At 44.2% G+C, this 20656-nt stretch overlaps 1 protein-coding gene across 2 annotated transcripts in view; it reads left to right on the top strand.

The window, feature by feature from the left end:
- mtrex (Mtr4 exosome RNA helicase) overlaps positions 1-20656 on the top strand; it is a 61961-nt gene that overhangs the window by 17334 nt on the left and 23971 nt on the right. For both annotated transcript variants that reach the window (XM_063210150.1, XM_063210151.1), the window contains exons 13-19: positions 1228-1338; positions 3367-3468; positions 7968-8093; positions 11094-11244; positions 14065-14237; positions 14967-15035; positions 17203-17331. In XM_063210150.1, the coding sequence (XP_063066220.1) occupies positions 1228-1338; positions 3367-3468; positions 7968-8093; positions 11094-11244; positions 14065-14237; positions 14967-15035; positions 17203-17331 (861 nt within the window). The remainder of the gene's footprint in view (positions 1-1227; positions 1339-3366; positions 3469-7967; positions 8094-11093; positions 11245-14064; positions 14238-14966; positions 15036-17202; positions 17332-20656) is intronic.

Genomic DNA, 20656 nt, shown 5'->3' with positions numbered 1-20656 from the left:
GCAAAACCACTGAAGTTTCCACGCTCGCCACTTCTCTGTTGCGGGTTGTTTGAGCCTGCAGTCATCGGTTTCACTGACGCATCACAGAACTTGGGCTTCACTCCTTTTTTGTCACATTCATTCTCTCTCTCTCTCTCTCTCTCTCTCTCTCTCTCTCTCTCTCTCTCTCTCTCTCTCTCTCTCTCTCTCTCTCTCTCTCTCTCTCTCTCTCTGTCTCTCTCTCAGTCATCGTTTTCAGTGACACATCACAGAACCTGTGTCACATCACAGAACCACACTCAAACTCTCTCTCTCTCTCTCTCTCTCTCTCTCTCTCTCTCTCTCTCTCTCTCTCTCTCTCTCTCTCTCTCTCTCTCTGTCAGCTCTGCCTCTCTGGTTTACATTAACGGCTGTTCGTTTGGCATCTTGCTTCGGCTCCTCGTAGTCATCAAAGGTCTTATTTAAGCCAGTTGAGCAATAGAGTTTGTGAGTCACACATCGCATTTCCATCGCACAGGGGTAGCAGAAGGTCACCCAATATCTTGCTCTATCTCTCTCACTCACTCACTCACTCACTCACTCACTCACTCACTCACTCACTCACTCACTCACTCACTCACTCACTCACTCACTCACTCACTCACTCACTCACTCACTCACTCACTCACTCACACACACTCACTCACTCACTCACTCACTCACACACACACACACACACACACACACACACACACACACACACACACACACACACACACACACACACACTCTCTCTCTCTCTCTCTCCCTCTCTCTCTCTCTCTCTCTCTCGCTCTCTCACCATCCTTTCCCCTAGTATTTCATCTCATTTTGGACAGAGTAGCTAGCAAAAAGCCCAGTGAAAATGAAATTTCCCTCATTAAGACACGTCAGTGAGTGCTATAAAGGTTATTTATGTATTTTTATTTCAAAAAGGCAAACGAGCATTTACCTTTGAAAACACAGTGACAGACGTGTTTCTATTCCCGGCCCCGTCTGTTCAATGTAACTTGGGGAGAGTTTGTCGTTTAGGAGCACTTGCCTGGGCCCAGAGGCTCTTGGTCATTTGTCATGTCTTGGGGTTCAAAAGTTGTCAGTGACCTGTGCTGTACAACTTCCATACGATTCTCGGGAACTTGGTGAACTAACCCTGGAACTGTTTGTGTGCATGTGTCTGCGTGTGTGCGTGTCTGTGTGTGCGTGTCTGTGTGTGTGTGTGTGTGTGTTTAGGTGGAACATGTGCTGCCGCTGCTGAAGAGAGGCATTGGCATCCATCACGGAGGCCTCCTGCCCATCCTGAAGGAGACCATCGAGATCCTCTTCTCAGAGGGCCTCCTCAAGGTGTGTACTTCTATAAACACGATCCCCATCATTGATCTCGCCAGAAAGACGGCACTTGCACTCTAGATTCTTCACTTGTCCAGTTGAACTCTGCATCCAGTCCAAAAGATTCAGTTATAACACAGGAGGAAACCTTTATCTCCCATCTGTGTCATTACTAAACCTGTTTTATGTGTCCAACCTGGTCTTACCATGCCCTTGCATTGGAAATGTAAATTGAGTGGAAATTTACAGATGGCAAGGCTACCGCAGAACACAATTTTCTGTCCAGATCATCTACATCTCCGTAGGCCTATTCTGGGCGACAAATATTGTATTGGATTTGAGTGATTTGTATTAGCGGTTGTGGCCTAATGGATAGGGAGTAGGAGTACCAGTAGGAACTTCAGAAGAATTATTGTGGGGACAGTTAATGGTGCGGAACTCAATCCATAATCCATCCACAATGGTGAATCGTCATCCATAGCTCAACTACCTTTCATCAAAGGCTCCATCTCCATTCCACATTACTCCAGACCAACCATTCTTGTATCTGCACTAAATTACATTCTTCAGATATAACCTGTCTCTCGACAGCTGGTATGTTTTGCCTTTGTCTTCACGATACCATCTGGGAACCCCCCACAACCAACACATTTTCAAATGAGGGTCCTTATCAAAAAGCCTTGCATGTGATTGGATGAACACTCTGTCATTATTACTGACCTGCCACTTCTGCCCCTCACATTGAACTTAACCTGTGACACAGCTGAGAACGGCAGGTGGAAGAAGAGCCATTATGCCGCCCAAATCTTTGAGAAATCCCAACCCACTATCCTGATTGGGTCATTCGTTCAGAAATTATTCTGATTATCACTCTTCAGATGGTTGTGTGATAAAACAGTAAAGCCCTTGCGTGTAGTTTGTCGAAACGCATCCAGATGGCATGAGCCCGGTTACTTGAGATAGGTAAGTGTAATGTAATGTGCAGGGCTGTAAATACATTATATTCACCACCAGCCAAAATGGCAAGTAGACATTAATCTTACCAGCCAAACACACACTCACTAATGGATCAAAGTAGCAAGTAGGTTTCATTTTCTTCCAGCCAAACTGAATTTTCACCAGCATTTGCTCTATGGTGTGGCTTCAGTTTAAATTGCATCCTGCCAACTCCAGCAGTCTGCACTCAGCAGCCAGTGAAAGGAGGTGATCTGAGGATAACAAATGACCGTGACTGGCAGCCTCTGTCTGTAATCTACTGTGACCCAAAATTTCAGCCCTGGCGAGACATTTTGGTTAATACAGTTAGGAAGCTTCTAGAAAGATACATGTCCAGTCACTGCCTGCGAATTAGGATTCCTGCACAGACAGCACTTTTTTCTTAAATTGCAGAGGTGCGTTCGGCTGCTTGAATGCGACCTGTTTGCTGATTCTTGCAATGACATGTCAGCAGAAAATCACTCCCATCAACTTTGATATGGAATGAGATGTGTGAAGATGTATAAGAGGTATTGGCTTGGGTTAGCTGTCATCTCGATTGATGGAGATGCCTGTTAATACACGTTATCAGGTATTCTTTATTTTACGACCTGAAAACGCATAGAAGCACTCACGCATTAATGTTTAGTGTATATTTTTCATGCTTTACTTTTACTTTACTTTACTTTATTTTTTCTGGACATTGCACATTAATGAACATATACATACATGTACATATATGTAAATACGGTATGCCAGATTGTAGCCCAAGGGCTAATTTCCATCTGGTGCTTTTTCATACTTTTCCAATCACAGCCCTACTATCATTTGTGACGGATGGACCAGAGTAAAAACTGTCTCATGTAGTCTGAGGGGCATTTAGCACTATTCCCAAATTCTGAAAGAACGTTTTTCAGCTTTACAATGATGCCTTACTCATTGAAATCTTATCATATTATTTGAAGAAGTTGTGACCATTCGAAAAAGCACATCTTCTTCAACTCTGTAATCTCAAATTCTTGTGTTTGAGTGTTAATCAATGCCATGTGTCTTCTCCCCCCCCTGCAGGCTCTGTTTGCCACAGAGACGTTTGCCATGGGCATTAACATGCCAGCTCGCACAGTCCTCTTCACCAGCGCCCGCAAGTTTGATGGCAAAGACTTCCGTTGGGTAAAATAAACCCACAAGCACACACACTCACTCGTGCGCATAGAGACGTGCACGCACGCATGCACATGCACACACGCTCACTCACTCACACTTGCACATTAACACACTTGCGCATTCTCTTACTCACACTAACTCACACACACACTTGGATGTACCCTCTGTGACTCCATTCTGTTTTCGCCATGTAATAATCTAATAATTTTTCTGAGTTAGGATGTTGTTTTTTATTCCGGGCATCACTTGGCTGTCTTTACCCGACAATTACAGTATTTACTCAACTTTTCCAGATGTGCTTTTCAATGACTGCATGTTTTCTTTCGTCTTTATTATATTAGCAGCACATTGCATCATGGGGGCTTTAGAAAGGTTACCATTGCCTACTCATACCTTAATTTCAAAAAAAAAAAACCCACTCATGATGGTGTTTTTTTATACATCCAGTTTAACTACATGTTGCATCACGGTGGCTTGCGGCCACACCACTGATGCTTTGATTTGCTAAATAAACATCACGTGTGTCTTCCAATATGTGACCATGCGTCCTCCACTTGTGCTTGTGGCCTAGTACCTGGAAGTAATGTGTCATGATGACATCACTGCCAACAGCATTATATTTCAATATCTCGCAAAAGCTCAATTGTAAAGTCATTTTCTCATTTGCTAACTGGATGGTGAATGAAGAATAGTCCCCCAAAAATGGTTGTGGCTAGGCTGACAGCAGGGAAGCTTAATTGTTTTCTCCACGGAGGCGGGGCATCAGCAAAACGTGAGGCCACAAGCACAAGTGGAGGACGCAAGGTCGCATATTGGAAGAATGCCCCCCTTGAAGACGTTCAGGCATCAGGCTAATCTGGTTCCATCAGTTGCAGTAGACTAGACCACACAGGCATCTGTAAGCCAGCTACATGATGATGATGCTCATCCGGGGTAATTTAGTGGTGTGCTCTCTCTCTGAGATCGAGTGTAGGGGGGTAAACACCTTTTCCCATCCAAACGCGGAGCGTATTTAGGCGACTTAAAGCACCCAGACAGTTTTAATTACCCAAACGGTGTTGAGGGGATTGGGCAAGAGACAGAAAGATTGGGCACATCCAAACCGGTCTGAAGGAATAAGTCTGGCCTGGGAAAGCTGTCTTCAAAGAGTAAAACACCAAAGCCAACCCGCACAGATGGTACCAGCCATCCGCAACACCTTCTTAACTCTAATTGCAGCTTGCAGCTTTTCATTCAGATGAGGTGCCTTGGCTGGGGAAATCACCTCTGCTCCATATGCATGCATGGTGGACTTGGAGTCATTTGAAGCCATGTGGTCCTGACCCAGCTGCTCTGTTAGTATAGATACTTAAATGAAGAGCACTTTATGCTTGCATTATGGCACTTCTAGGCTCCTGAAACCATGTTATCGCAGTTTGTGCAATTAATGTAGGTGCTATTAGAAAACTGAATGGATGCATGCATGGTGGCACTTGTTGTCATTTAAAGCTAGTACTCTCCAAGCCACCAGTTTGTGTTGGTGCCATTAGGAAACGGCTGCTCTGTTTGTGTAGGTAGTACCATACGTAAGAGGAATGTATGCATGCATTATGGAGCTTGTAGTCTTTTGAATCCATACGCTGCTTTCCCAGCAGCCCTGTTTGTTAAAGTCCTGACTGCAGAGGAGCGTGTGGGATGGAGAGGGCCGGGGAAGGCAGCCCATGGCCACGTCCACAGCCACGTATTGTTTGTGAGAGCGAGCAGGAGCTTCAGGACACAAGCTGTTCGGAATAAAAAATGGGGCTCGCTGCCTTTGCTTTTCTCTTCTTTTTCTTCCCTCTATCTTTCTCTTGGAGGAGAGGGGAGAGAACTGCCATCCAGGGGAGAGAGGGAGAGGGAGGGAGGGAGGGAGAGAGAGAGCGAGAGCGAAAAGAGTGAGCGTGCACATGTTTTTGTGTGCGAGAGGGGATTTGACATCTGGTCCACATGCAAATTCTGCCAGACACGCAGTCTGTGCTTGTTGTGCGTCTCCTCTACTCTCCTCTTCCTCTTCTATTTGCATCTCCTCATGTTTTATTTCAAACTATTTTAGGACTGTTTTTGTGGAGTGTCTCTAACTAGAAGATAAACTAGAAAGCAGAGGATGAAGGATAAAGGTGTTGGCTGCTTTGTGACAGTGGAGTGGACTTCAAATCCCCAATGTCAACACCAGATGAGGAGCATTTTGCAATTGGCATATGAGCTAAGAAGTGGAAGAGGGGAAGGCTCTAAGCCGGTCGAGTGACTTTGGTTAATTGTGAAAGCCTGAGACAGGTTTGGGGAGAGGGCTTCTGGTAGGGCTGCACGATTATGGAAAAAATCATAATCACGATTATTTGGGTCAAAATCACGATTATTAATCACGATTATTGATTTTTGCAGATTTTGTAAAGAATTTATAACAAAAGGATATATAACCAAGAATGAATAATATACGGGATGAGCAAAATAAAATTAATTGTAATAATTATGTAAAAGGCAATAGCATAAAACTTAGGTGAACAGATTTCTGTACAGAAACAATAGCCTGTCAGTATGTTCTGGCTTCAAGAAGGCTCTCGAAGGTAGGTCACTATTGCCACGATTAAATCACGATTGAAATTCTGACTTCGATATCATGATGATATCACGATTTCGATTATTTTCGATAAATTGTGCAGCCCTAGCTTCTAGAACTCTCTACTCTTGAAAATGAGATGTTTGATCTGACGGGGGCATCATTTAATTTTTATATTTTATTTATTTATTGCAAACTTTTTATTTTTGCATTTATTTAACCGGGCAGTAACGGAGTGACTGGCAACAAAAGGAAGCTAGAGAGAGATGGGTAGAGTTGGGAAATGACCCAGACTGGATTCAATCCTAGGTCACCATGGGCACTGAGCCCGTAGATAGGGGCATTACACCTCATTTCACATTATTACACAAATGACATTTTTCGCTCTTTCCCCAAATAATTAAAGTGTAGTGGAAAGTGCGCACATCCAGCAAAAAAGCATCAGCAGGTGCCAGATCAAAAAACTGTCACATGTAGGAGCGGGAAAGGATCTGCACACTGCTTGCAAAAGACTTAATTTATTAGGAGCAACGTTTCGATCATAGATCTTCTTCAGGCATCTTGATCAAGATGCCTGAAGAAGATCTATGATCGAAACGTTGCTCCTAATAAATTAAGTCTTTTGCAAGCAGTGTGCAGATCCTTTCCCGCTCCTACATCCCCAAATAATTAATACAAATGACAGTCGTCATCATTTTCAAGTCATCAGCCATTTGAGTACAATTAAAACGTTTTTGAATGTACCTTCCAATGATAACGGTATTTTTTTTTAAATAATAGAAAACTTAAAATGCTCTGTTCCACATTATTACGCAAAATAGTTTTGTAGTGTTGTAATCCAAATTTCTTTCTTTTTTCCCATTTACATTAAAACAGTTGGAATTTGGTACCTTCTAAATTAGATTTCAATGTTCAATGCTTGGTGATAAGCTCTTTGTCTTAGTAACTGGAATGCTGCGTTTAACATTGAAGTCAATGGCAGGGCATTGCATGGGAGTTATGGAAGCCCAGATATCCTTGATGCTTTGCTCTCAGCCGTTTTTGTTTGTTTGGTTTGGTGACCCACACTTCACTCTTCAATATACCCATAGATTTCCATGCCATGTTTAGGTGCTTTGGTGGTATTGACATTCTAACTCACCAGACATAAAACCCCATTGAAAATGAATGGGCACCTAAGCACCTAAACGTGGCATGGAAATCTACAGGTTCATTCAAAAACTTTTTAATTGTACTCTGATGGCTGATGACTTGAAAATTATGACGACTGTCATTTCTATTGATTATTGATTATTTGTGGTAACGGCAAAAAATGTCATTTGCGTAATAATGTGGAATGCGGTGTAGTGCCACAACACCCTAGCCTATGAAATCCCATGCTGCTTTGCGCAATCGTTCCGATCTCAAAGACTGCATGGACTCTCTCCCTCAGCGAGGGTACCAGATCTTAGGCTCCAATCAGAGAGTGGGGAGGGATGGAAAGGCGATGACTGCAGTTTGCTTGAATAGATACAACTGACACGATTGGCTATGGGCTAAGTATATGCCAAATGAATGACGCATTCGTAACGGCCAATAAAGGACCATGGGCAATTGTAAACCGCACCTTTCCTATTCCTATGATCTCACCTGAGATCATCTGGTGCTAACCAGGCAAACACCCCCACACTCTAATAAAACTGACGAATTGCAATGGATGTCCTTCAGTGTAAAACAGATTCTAGCTATATATCTCTAGCTGACTATTACTTTTCATGTCTCTTGGGGGTGGGGGGCACACATCGCCTAAGTGAAATGTGATCTAATCCTTGACATTGTCAGACGTCACATTCGTGCATCTCTGTGTGCGAGTGTGTTGCAAATGGCAAACTCGTGTCTGTGTGCAAATAATTTTAAATTGTGGGCACAAATTTGAATGTGTGTGTTGTAGATCTCCTCTGGCGAGTACATCCAGATGTCGGGGCGAGCGGGCAGGAGAGGCATGGACGAGAGGGGCATCGTCATCTTCATGGTGGACGAGAAGATGAGCCCTGCCGTGGGCAAGCAGCTCCTCAAGGTAGACACACACACACACACACACACACACACACACACACACACACACACACACACACACACACCCTACCTTCCCTTCCGTCCCTTCCTTCTTATTCTTTTTCTGTCAATATTGTGCATTTATATAATGTGCAAATCCATTTCTGAAATAGAATATTGTGGAAAGATTTGTTTAAATCAGTTCAGGGTGAAATACAAAAGCAGGCCCGTCCAACTACTGAAGTGTGTAATAATTAAATGGATGCTTTGGGTTTCCATTTACAGTGCAGTCTTCAGGGGGAAAGTGGAAACACAAGACTTGAAATACTTTTGTTTAATTTACTGAAATCAGTCTGCATTTCCTTCACTGTATGGTCATGATGTATGGTCACATGTTCTTGTCTTAGAGGTCACGTGAACTTTTTTTTTGTCTCTGTTATCTATCCTTTATCTTTTCGCCTGTAGTCATAAAGTCTTTCATATACTGGTATGGTTGATTGGGCCAGGTGAGGTGAAGAGTTGCTGCTTTGTTAGGAGTTTGACCAATGCCCTGTCTTGCGCAAGCGATTGAGAAACACACGTTTTTATCTCTCCTCAGCTGCAATGCTCCCCGATCGACCCATTTTTTTAGACTTCAACCTTTAATTCTAATCTAGTTAGATCTCTCTGACCTCCTCCTCCTCCTCCTCCCAAGTTTACGATTATTCTTCACGGTCCAGACCTGTCATGCTGACAGTGATGTAAATAAACATTCACTTTTTGTGCAAGCACTTTTAGTCATAAAACACAACTGGGCAGTAACTCTCCCTGGCCAATAAAGAAATCAACTCCCCTAGCCCCCCACATCAGTCGCGCTGATGTCATCATAACTATTGGCTCTGCCAGGGGGTGCCTGTAGCCAGCATTTTGCACACACAGACGATACTGTGTCCTCCTTCTCTTCCTCGCTCTCACTTTCTGTCTCTCGCTTTCACACACACAAACTCTATTCAAATACCTTTTTATTTCCAATTCGATTTTAAATTGGCACACACACACACTCGCTTTCTCTCTTGCTCATGCTCTCTCGCTCTCTCCCTCACTCATGCTCTCGCTCGCTCTCTCTCTTTCTCTCTCGTGCGCGCTCTCTCGCGCTCTCTCTCGCGCTCTCTCTCGCGCTCTCTCTCGCGCTCTCTCTCTCGCGCTCTCTCTCGCGCTCTCTCTCTCTGGTCCTCTTGGAAGCCTTGTTGTGAGGGAATTGGCCCCAGCGGGTTTGTAACTCTTTGTACAGAGCAGGGGAGGTCTTATTGCACAGAGGCACAGGGGGGACACTCTTACCCCCCTACTTTCCCTTTCTTCCTCTGCCCTGCTGGGCAGTCGTCATGGCGTGAACACAGTAGGGCCACACGCACCATTTGCGTAATTCCGACCCTGCATGCTTGCTGTGCGAGTGCGTGCAAGGGCTGTGTGTGTCCAAGGTGTGCATGAGAGGGCTGTGTGTATATGTGAGATGTGCATGCGAGAAGTCTGAGTGTGTGTGCATGCGCGTGTGTGTGTGTGTGTGTGTGCACATGTGTGTTTGAGATATTCCCTGCCCTTTCACAACGTTGGAAGCTGAAAGTTGATCTTGGGTGCTCCGTGCATAAGGGGGTTTGACTGCGGTGCCGGGAACCATTGCTTAGTATTACTCATCTGGCTCACCAGCACTCCTTTTGTCCTCTTCCCCCACCCAGCCCTCTTTTGTCTTTGTCTTATTGAAGGACCTGTCTCCCAATAGCACTTTATTCCTTGGCCTTACCGTCATTGCCATTTTTAAGACGTCTTTGCTCTGCGCAAACACACTTATTTCTTGGCACTACCGTCCACCCCTTGGTTTTCCTCCTCTTCTCTTCTCTTCTCTTCTCTTCTCTTCTCTTCTCTTCTCTTCTCTTCTCTTCTCTTCTCTTCTCTTCTCTTCTCTTCTCTTCTCTTCTCTTCTCTTCTCTTCTCTCCTCTCCTCTTCTCTTCTCTTCTCTTCTCTTCCCCTGGTTGCTCAACGTTTTGCTCTGTGCCTTTCTGACGTCCAGGCGGGCCTCAAGTCATCGCAACCAGTCAGAAGGTGTTAAGAAGCAGTAAGTTATGAGTGTTTTTAATGGCAGAAATCGTGCCGATGCCGTTATTCCAGCACAGTTGAGCTCCGTGTTAATCATCAGGTTTGGTCTTGGGGCGCTGCTGAAAGATTTTACAGATTAACAGATTTTTTTTTCTTTAACTTCATACAGAGATCACTCCATTTAATGTACAATGAAAAGGTGTTCATGAACTCTTCTCCAACCACAAGAATTTGACCCTCAACATGCCCTTAACTGCTCCCAAAGAACGTTTTAGTTAGCCAACCCTGTTCAAAAATACCGAGGTAGATACACCAGGGGTAGAACCTCAGTGATGGTCATACAATAGGACCCACTTACTTTCTCCCCTTCCATACATACATCATGCAACCAGAAAAGCTTGTGGACATGATGGTATAATAAATAATTAAACTCTTGTTTTTCTCCATTTAAAGTTTGCAGTCCTTATTTCGTGCACCGAAAGTTATTGATCTTACTTTAGAAGTTGAGCGTGCCTGCCTGCCCACCACTGCTACATGAACTTTGACCAAGGTGGCGGCGCGCAGAGTCGCAGCGGCCCGGAGTACTAAACTTTTTATTAGCTTCTGCTGCTACTAAGTATTGTACCCAAAACACAATTTCGTTGCCTTTTTGACAATGACAATAAATTCTTGAATCTCTTGAATCTATTGCAGTGTTTCTCAAAGTGTGGTCCGGGGACCACTGGTGGTCCGCGACAGAGCTCAGGTGGTCCGCGAGTGGATTTCTACTTTTCCCAGACGAATTGAAAAGTAGCCGTGTCAAATTAACACCCCTCAAATGTCAATTGAGTTGACAGGTGGTCCCTGAACACTTTTTGGGGGACAAAGTGGTCCTCGGGTCTGAAAAAGTTTGAGAAACACTGATCTATTGAAATGCTCATCGCGTTGGTGTCTCCTCTTGTCCACCCCCAGGGCTCTGCGGACCCCCTGAACAGCGCCTTCCACCTGACCTACAACATGGTGCTGAACCTGCTGAGGGTGGAGGAGATCAACCCCGAGTACATGCTGGAGAAGTCCTTCTACCAGTTCCAGCACTACAGAGCCGTGCCCGGCGTGGTGGAGAGTAAGTACAACTAAGATACAAGATTTGTATTTATTTGTCACTTGCTTTCTTGTGCTGGCCTGGCACAATTGCCAGTGAAATGAAGGTTGTGACTGCTCTATGGTGTGTAAGATGGGACAATATGAAAGGAAGGTGAATAATAATAATAATAATAATATGCCTATAATAATAAAAAAAGCCATCCGCTTTTCCAAGGACAACTTTTTCTAATAAAAGAAGAATAAATGAAATAAAAGAAAAAGTCGTCCTCTGAATTTAAAAAGTGGATGGCTTGAGAGAGAAAAACTCTGTCCTGCATTTTATCCCATCCTGCATGTATGGGTGACCTCGTGTCACCCCTGTGGATGTTGGCCTTTATGGGCACACTAACAGGTTACACCTTACTCATAACTAAAATGTGCCAGATAAACAACACTGTGGAGATTGTAGAGAAAATGTATGCACACTTCAATATTTTTTTATTTTTTTTAATTACCAAGCTTTCAGTCTCAGACATTCCACACTCCCACTAGTATATGAATTGAATGCAATACAAGTGGAGCCAGTGGAATGGTACTTGTACTGCACAGGCCTTCCCCAAGTCCACCCTCATCTAGCAATGGTGAGAAATAACTGAAAAGTTTCTTTTTTGTTTCGTGGCTTTTTGGCCTTTATTTCGAGGATTGAGACCGTAAAGTAGTCGGGGAGAAATGAGGCAGGGGTGGGATACGGCCCAGGCTGGACTCGAACCCTGCTCCCCATGGGCCCATATATGGCGGGTTTAGTGAGCTGTAGTGGTGTGGATCGGCACTGCCCTCACGATCCGATTCGATCACGATTCGGGAGGTAGCGATTCGATTCGATTCGTTTCTATGCGATCCGATCCGATCCCATTCAATTCTACAATGCATTGCAATGCATTACATTTCTACTGAAAACAAAGCAAATCTTTAATCAGTCATGATGAGGCAATACAAGTAGTCAGATACTGAGCAACAATTTATTGACTGTTTTCTGTATCAGTCTGTATCAGTCTTGCAATGTTTTGAAGTGCTTTTATTTAATTTAGCATTCATTTGCTCCCGAAATATCCATGGAAGTAATTGAAACTTAAAAAAATTGCCGGATCGATTCTGGAACTTGCCGGATCGATTCTGGATCGTCCATGCCCCGCATTGGATTGCATCGCCGAATCGATCATTGTTGACACCACTAGTGAGCTGTGCCACATGACTGAAAAATTTCTCAATATTACGGAATAAGAGGTTATGCTTTTGTTGAAACACATTTTTGTTATTGTTTAAAGTCATTGTAACAATAACAAACATATGTTTTAACAAAAGCATAACCTCCTTAGCGGAGCTAATAAACCCTATTCCTCAAAAGCAGAACATGTTTCGTTAGACTCCCTCTCTCTCGCTTTGCTTTGCTTTGATGTTTCTGTCCTTTTGAAGCACTCTCTTGCCCTCTGGGGCGGCAGCAGCGCAGGCTGGCATTGTGTGTCTGCCAGTGTGTTGGCATCCCAGGCCCAGGGGACTGCTGTGGGTGCCCTTTAGGAAGAAGAGAACCAGATGACTCCCCCAGCTGTCTGTGGGCACTGGGCGGCACTGCTCCGCTTTATGCTTTTATGCCTTAGTCAGGATGTGCAATGCAGCTATTTATGGGGCTCCGCGTGAAACTTTTGGCAATTAATCAGACACCTGGGCAGGGCATGACTTAACCTCCTATCCTCCTATCCTCCTATCCTGCTTGCCTGCCTTTCTGCCCAGTTCATCTCTGCTGAATGACCCATAGCCCAGAGCGGAGTCTGTGTGTGCACGTGTTGGCATCTATTTTAAGGGTACTGAGAAAGTTGTGCACAATGCCATGCTATGTGGGCCGTTGGTTCATGCTATGTAGGCCGTTGGTTCAACGTTAATCACAGTCAACTTCTCACCCTACGCCTGAAAACACAGTGCAGCCCTAGCCAGGCCACCCCTTCGTAGTGATGCAATACCTTCTGCGTTCCTACTAGTCAGGCCAAGAGCAATGCAAACATCGTTTCTGATCTCCCGAAAAATCGGGAAATCCTCCCACTTTGTCGGACCCCAGTCAACCAGTAGCAAACCTAGGGAGGCGGGTTAACCATGCTCTTTGGGAAACCGTAATTGTTATGCTCTTGGTCAGACCAAGTCTCGAAGACATTTGAAAGTTAATCAGGCTAGTGCAGCCCAGCAATGCTTTGCAGTGTCATTTTTCATGGTGTGAATAACACATACATGCACCGTGATGAAGAATCTCATACAATACTCACCAAGGAAGAGGAGGTCCGAGTGGGGTCAAGATTGAATCCAGAAATCTTGAAATGCCTCTTCCAAAGATGTGTGTACACACACACACACACACACACACACACACACACACACGCACACACACACACACACACACACACATTTTATGTTCTTTATTTGATTCCACATTACAAGTTAAAATCAATAGGAACCAAATATGATGAATAATCCAACAACTATTTTGACCAAAAGACACATCTTGTTATGGAAATGCATCATTAAGGATACAGGAAACATCTTCTCTTCCAGATGAACATGCTCCCTATAACAGCTGATATTGAGCACTATTTAGCTAGCTGTCTGGCCCGTGTCTCTCACACACACACACACACACACACACACACACACACACACACACACACACACACACACACACACACACACACACACACACACACACACACACACACACACACACACACACACACACACACCCTCACCCTCACCCTCTCCCACAGTGTCAGTGTCCCGAACTCCCTTGTCCATCCATATCCATGTGTTTTGTGTTTAGAGATGCAGAAGCTGGAGGAGCAGTACAATGCCATTGAGATCCCCAACGAGGAGAGCGTGGTGACGTACTACAAGATCCGCCAGCAGCTGGCCAAGCTGGCCAAGGAGATCCAGGAGTTCATACGCAAGCCCAAGTACTGCCTGCCCTTCCTGCAGCCCGGCAGACTTGTCAAGGTGTGTGTGTGTGTGTGCGTGTGTGTGTGTGGGTGGGGGTGTGGGTGTGGGTGTGTGTGTGTGTTTGAGTGTGTTTGAGTGTGTTTGTGTGTGTTTGAGTGTGTTTGAGTGTGATTTGTACATGTGTGGGTGTGCGTGTGTGTGTGTGTGTGTGTGTGTGTGATTTGTACATGTGTGTGTGTGCATGCGTGTGCCGTGCAGCACGCGTGTTTAAGTACTACCTGCCCTTTCTGCTGCGGCAGGCTCGTCAAAGTAAGGGCCATTGGACTTTGTGTGCGTGTGTGTGTGCGTGCGCCGGTCTGTCTGCATGTTTGTTCGCTCAGCATGCTTGTAAAGGGCCAACATGTTGCTGGGTGCACTTGTGCACTTGGGGCACTATGCTTCAGTGCTTAATATGTAATACGCACTGATACACAAGTGCACGATTTGAGATCCAGCATGTCTCACTATGTGCAGAGGATGCTGTTTGGATTCTGAGACCAGTGCTCTGCTTAATGCTGTTTTTTGCATTTGAGATCTATGTGTCTGGAAATGTATTTGAGTACATTTCATGACAAAAAAAACCTCTCCAGTTATATGAAATCCTGGGTCTATAAAAAATGTCTGCCTCTGTAGTTGCATTAGCCAAATTGAAGACTCCCGCCGACTTTTTGAGTGTACTTTACCGCTCTTAAGAGCGAACAGCTGTTACTCATTGCCTTTCCGTCTTGAATCTCTTTTTATTCCCAGGTGAAGAACGAGGAAGCAGATTTTGGGTGGGGTGCCGTGGTGAACTTCTCCAAAAAGTCCAATGTGAAGGTGTGTATTGCTAGCCTCGCGAGCCATCCTACGTACTTCCGCCAAAGGATTGGCTCCACTACTGTAGTCTGGCCGTGCTTCTCTGTGGAGTGCCTGGAGCAGTAGAATTTTGATCGCAACGCCCCCCCCAGAAAACAGCCAATAATCGAATACGCCCCCCACGTGGGGGCGAAAGGGGGAGGACGCTCGTGACAATGACGTACACATCTGCGCCAGAGCCATTGGTCTGCGCTATGTTGTTGTTGAGTAACTGCCAGCGATTGGGTGAGAGGTGTCCAATAATTTCAAACCATAACTGAATGCAAGCTTCCTGCTTCCTACAATTGCTTCAGAGCAAATAAATGCCAGACCATAAATACGAAATGAAATGGTAGTATTATGGGATGGTTAGGACCAGGCTAGTGTATTGCAGCTTGTGGACAGTGTTGCCAGATGTGTCTGACCAGTTCCAGCCCAAACAAATGCTTTAAAACCGCCTAGAGGCACTTAATCGCACCAACCAAATTGTGTTGATTTCTATGGCCATAAATCTACAAAAACCTGCCCAATGCCCGTTTTTCGCTAGCCAGGCTGTGCCCTTCTAGTGACGCAACATCTTAAGCGTTGGTTATAGTCAGGCCAAGAGCAATACAATTGTTGTTTCTGAGCTCCTCGTTTCTGCACTCCTCCCACTTTGTCGAGGAGAAAACAACCATTAGCAAACTAAGGGAGGTGGGCCAACCATGCCGTTAGGGAAATGTTCATTGTTATGCTCTTGGTCAGACCAAGTCTCGAAGAGATTTGAAAGTCTATGATAATAATGCTAGTTTTTCGCCATCTTTACCCACAGACGGCCATCCCAAGCAGCCCAACTGGGCAGGTAACCTCCCAATCTGGCAACATTGCTTGTGGAGAGCGGGTCACTTTCATCCTAATCTGCGTTTCCTGAAGAGGGAAATTCCATACCTTCATGCATATGCATGGAGTATGGACTATGCAGGAGTTACTGATAATCTCAGATTGGGCGGTGGTGAACTACTCCAGTCTGTTCACTTATCTTGTTTTTCTTCCTGCAGAGAGGGGAAATTAAATTAGCTCTCGAGTTATCATCTCCACATGCCATACATGAAATATGCATTGAGATGGTAGGCGCATACTTGGAACGGTACATAAACACGACCACTAGATCTGGGACACACGTTCTCTATACTCGTCATATCCTAAACAACAGATTAATTTCACATCCTAGACAACCGAACCGATCCATATCAATAATGGGTTAGTGGATTCTGTTGAGGCGGACTTTGAGATATTCAGAGTAGATTGGTCAAACCTGAAGCTCACACGTTATTTGGGTGGTCTCACAGCATGTTTAGATGAGGGGACTATTAATAACGCAACTGTGGAAACTCTGTCTTGTGAAAGTTTGGATTAAAGGTACCAAGTAAACAAACAATAAACAAAATAAAAACTAAATTTCAACAAACCATTTTTTATAAAGTCCCTGCGGGTGGACTATCTAAATAATATGGTTGCCTACCAGCCTAGGCTGTTGAAGCCGGTCACGTGACCGTAATATGTCTGGGCATGAGAAGAGGATGACTGTTTTGCTTGGCTGCTCTACCCACTGAAGGCCCAGAACTGTTTTTCCCTTTTGGAAGGTCTAGTTGAAGCTAGTCGAGATTCTTTTCATGATTTCAAAAACCTTCTGGAACTGTAATGATGTGAGGATGGAACATCTCACGAGGAGTGTTCCCCAGAGGGAATGGAAGTTACTTTAGCGAGACAAATTTGAGGGTCTGAAGGAATAAAACGAGTAGATTATACCAAAGGACGGTTTGAATTTTGCAAAAGCTGTTGCATGAATTCTCATTACGGATGGCACAGCATCTATTTCTAAAACTGAGTGTGGTACTTTTCTCTTCATATATTTTTTCCTTGGGGCTTTGGTTAATTTCACTGCCAATTGGTATTCTTCCTGTTTTGTTTCACAAAATGCTACAAAATTGTGAAGTCTGATGGCGATGTTTCTTTCAAGAAGATGGTCCTGAATATTTGAACAAATGGTTGGCTAAAACTCTGATCTCTCTCTCTCTCTCTCTCTCTCTCTCTCTCTCTCTCTCTCTCTCTCTCTCTCTCTCTCTCTCTCTCTCTCTCTCTCTCTCTCTCTCTCTCTCTCTCTCTCTAGGCCTCGAGTGGTGATCTGGATCCTTTGTACGTGGTGGAGGTTCTGCTTCACTGCAGCAAAGACAGTGTGAAGAACGCTGCTACTGAGTCAGCCAGACCTGCTGGCCCTGGGGAGAAAGGAGAGATGCAGGTGTGTTTCTGTCTTGGTTAAAATTGCAAATTTGTTCATTGTTTCATTTTCAATCCTCTGTGTAATGCTCTTGTTCGATGGTGCGATTGCCAAGGGGTACACCTTCACTGGAGTCACTTGTGGCTTCCCTAGTGCTGAACAAAAGAAATGTGTTTTTCAAAATGATTGTGCGAAACTTTTTTTCCAAAAAGCACCTTTACCAGAGCGCCATAGCCAACAAGTCAGCACTCAGCTCTGCTTTAGAGATTACTCATCCTCAGCAACTCAACTCACATTTGTTGAAGGCCTTGATATATTTTTTGTGTTTGTACTGTATATCTTGTTCTCGTTTCAAGGGAAATTTCCTTCTTCATTCTTTGTGTAGTTTCTCGTCCTTAAAGGGACACTGTGTGAGATTTTTAGTTGTTTATTTCCAGAATTCATGCTGCCCATTCACTAATGTTACCTTTTTCATGAATACGTAGCACAGGCATCAAATCTTAAAGGGACAGTTTGGTCAATTTCAACATGCAGTTGTATTGCTCACGCTACCCTTGACTTGGCAGTACCTGGTGATGCCACATTTTTCGGCTCAACCCTTTCCGAGATATGAGCAATTCTAATGGGGGCAGCGTTTGTTTACATTTTTAAAAAAATGAAACATAGGCCAACTCCAAATATTTTCCCAAAAGGTACTGCTGTTTGCTAGTTTTCTGCTGATGTTTTATAACCTTTTGGATGTTTTTGGGAATAAATAAAAATGTTTTTTTGAAATGTAAACAAAGAGCTGCCCCCATTACAATGACCAGGATCTCGGAAACGGCTGAAGAAGAAGAAAAAAAAAAATCTCAGGCACTGACAAGTCCAGGGTAGTGTGAGCATTACAACTGTATGTTGAAATTGACCAAACTGTCCCTTTAAGTATTCATTATGACTGGAAAAATTGCACTTTTCATACATGAAAAGGGGGATCTTCTCCATGGTCAGCCATTTTGAATTTCCAAAATAGCCATTTTTAGCTGCAAAAATGACTGTACTTGGACCATACTAGAAAATATGTATTTATTACTTAGTAAACTTTTATGTAAAGATCAAATTTGGCAATAGGCGACACAGTTTCAATGAGCAGCATATTTGCAGTACCTTTTTTGACCATTTCCTGCACAGTGTCCCTTTAACTTGATGCAATGCTTCAGTTTGATGGAGAGTTGCATCTTCTGTTTTGGTTTTTTTTTTTTTTTGCCAAGGTCAAGGGTGACCACTGGGTGACTTGGCCGTTCCCCCTCTGCCAATTCCCGTGCCGTTGCTTTATTGACTCAACAGAAGTTAAAACAACAAGTTCACTTCTGTGACAAACGTGCAACAATTTACTCAAAGCTCCCCAGCTTGTCTCTGTGACATGTTTGACACTGTTTTGACTTGACACAAATCTGCTGGTGTGAACTGTCCTTGAGGACTCTCCACCACCACTGCCCCTACTGCTGCGTGTGTGTGCAAGCCGAAGAAGAAGGCCCTAGAGTGAATGACAAGCGGGAGTCACGGCTCAGCTTAGACTGTTGGTGTGAGGTCTTGAGTTGGATACTCATGGAAGCTGCAAAAACAAACACAATGTGACCACAAGCTTGACTTTCACAGTCTGCCTTTCGTAAAGTTGAAACGGAGACTGTGCAGCATCCAGGGTCTTGAAACCCGCTCAGGAGAATCAACATGTAACCTGTGAGTCAGTCCAAAGTACTGAAGTACGAAGTTATTATTCCTTTTTATTCGCCTCGTATCATGTTTTTGGCAGATCACCAGGCAGTAGGCTCACAACTCTTACTTCTAGTGGCTATACCCAGCAGTTTCCACTGATGGCGTTTCTTGAGTGCTCCCATATGAAACTCTAGCTCCAGCTCCTGTTCCAGCCTGGGCTAGCTCTACCAAGGTTTCCAGATTGGACAAATTCGGATGATCATATGCGAATAGAAAACTGTATTGTGTAGGGATGTAAATAAAATCGAAATATATCGATGTATCGGAAGTATCGGCCGGCGATTTAATCGAATCGCATCATATCGTGGGGCATTCTTAAGAATCGAAAAGAATCGAATCGCTGGCCCCTGTGCAATGCCCTAGCTCCATAACACAATAGTAGTGGAAAAGTAATTGGAAAAAATCGAATCGAACCGAATCGCATCGTATCATGGAGAATTCTTAAGTATCGAAAAAAAATCGAATCCCTGATTTAAGAAATCGATACCGTATCGTATCGTCATGGAGGCTGTGATTTACACCCCTAGTATTGTGGGGGTTTTCTGTAAGACCATAGAGATCAACAGTTTGGGTTTTTTATTTATTTATTGATTCATTTATTTATTTATTTAGAGGATTTATTGAGCTGGAAATCCTCCACATCTGGCAACCCTGCCCACCACTGCCCCGGCGAGCAGGACGGTCATGAGCAATGACACACGTAGGAAGCGGTGGAGTAAAGCTGGGGGGTGTGGTGCTCCATGCTGGACTACAAGTGAAAGGGCACATGTACATTTACATGAACATTCACATTCATTAACATAGCGGACTCCTTTACATCCCCGTGTACAGCCTCCACACTGTACAGTGGGAATGTGAATGCCGCCATTGTATCGGCCCATATGGGTCCACCATGGAGAGAAGCGTTGTGGGGATGGGAGGGAAGGACGGGTTTCCCTTAGGCTGGCGTCGCATTGCGCTCCACACACACACACACACACACACACACACACACACACACACACACACACACACACACACACACACACACACACACACACACACACACACACACACACACCACTCTGTATACTCAAGTCGATGGGAAGTGCTGGAGCAGATATGGTCCGGACAACCATATTTCCGCTGTTTTTGTTGTGAAAATATGTATGTGTGGGATCTTTGTTATGTGGGCCCTTAAAAAACTGAATGGGCAGTACAAATATGTGGATGTGTGAATGGGTTCTGTGACCAGTTGAAGCCTGGAGTGCCCAATGCTGCCCACTCAAACAGCAGTGAGGTAGTGGTGGGTGGTGAATTATTATTTTTAGTCATGTGGTGACTCAATGTGTCGCAATATTGTTCATTTTGTAGGTCTACTCACCTTGAAACTGATATTCGGTGGTTGAAACGGTCTTAATTGTAGACTTTCACCCTAGTAGAGACGATCTAGTCTAATAGCTGTCTGAAGCATTCTTTTATTCACTGTAGTGCATCACATATTGTGTTAGTTGCATATAAAGAAACAAGGTTCATGTCATGTTGAAAATTAGTCGTAAAAGGAATGCCCCTTTAATAGCAGTATCTCTGTCCCTCTCTTTGATCTTTTCATGCT

The sequence above is a fragment of the Engraulis encrasicolus genome, chromosome 11 (genome assembly GCF_034702125.1).
Source record: "Engraulis encrasicolus isolate BLACKSEA-1 chromosome 11, IST_EnEncr_1.0, whole genome shotgun sequence".
Classification (NCBI taxonomy): domain Eukaryota; kingdom Metazoa; phylum Chordata; class Actinopteri; order Clupeiformes; family Engraulidae; genus Engraulis; species Engraulis encrasicolus.
This window is presented reverse-complemented; position numbering and strand designations above follow the sequence as displayed.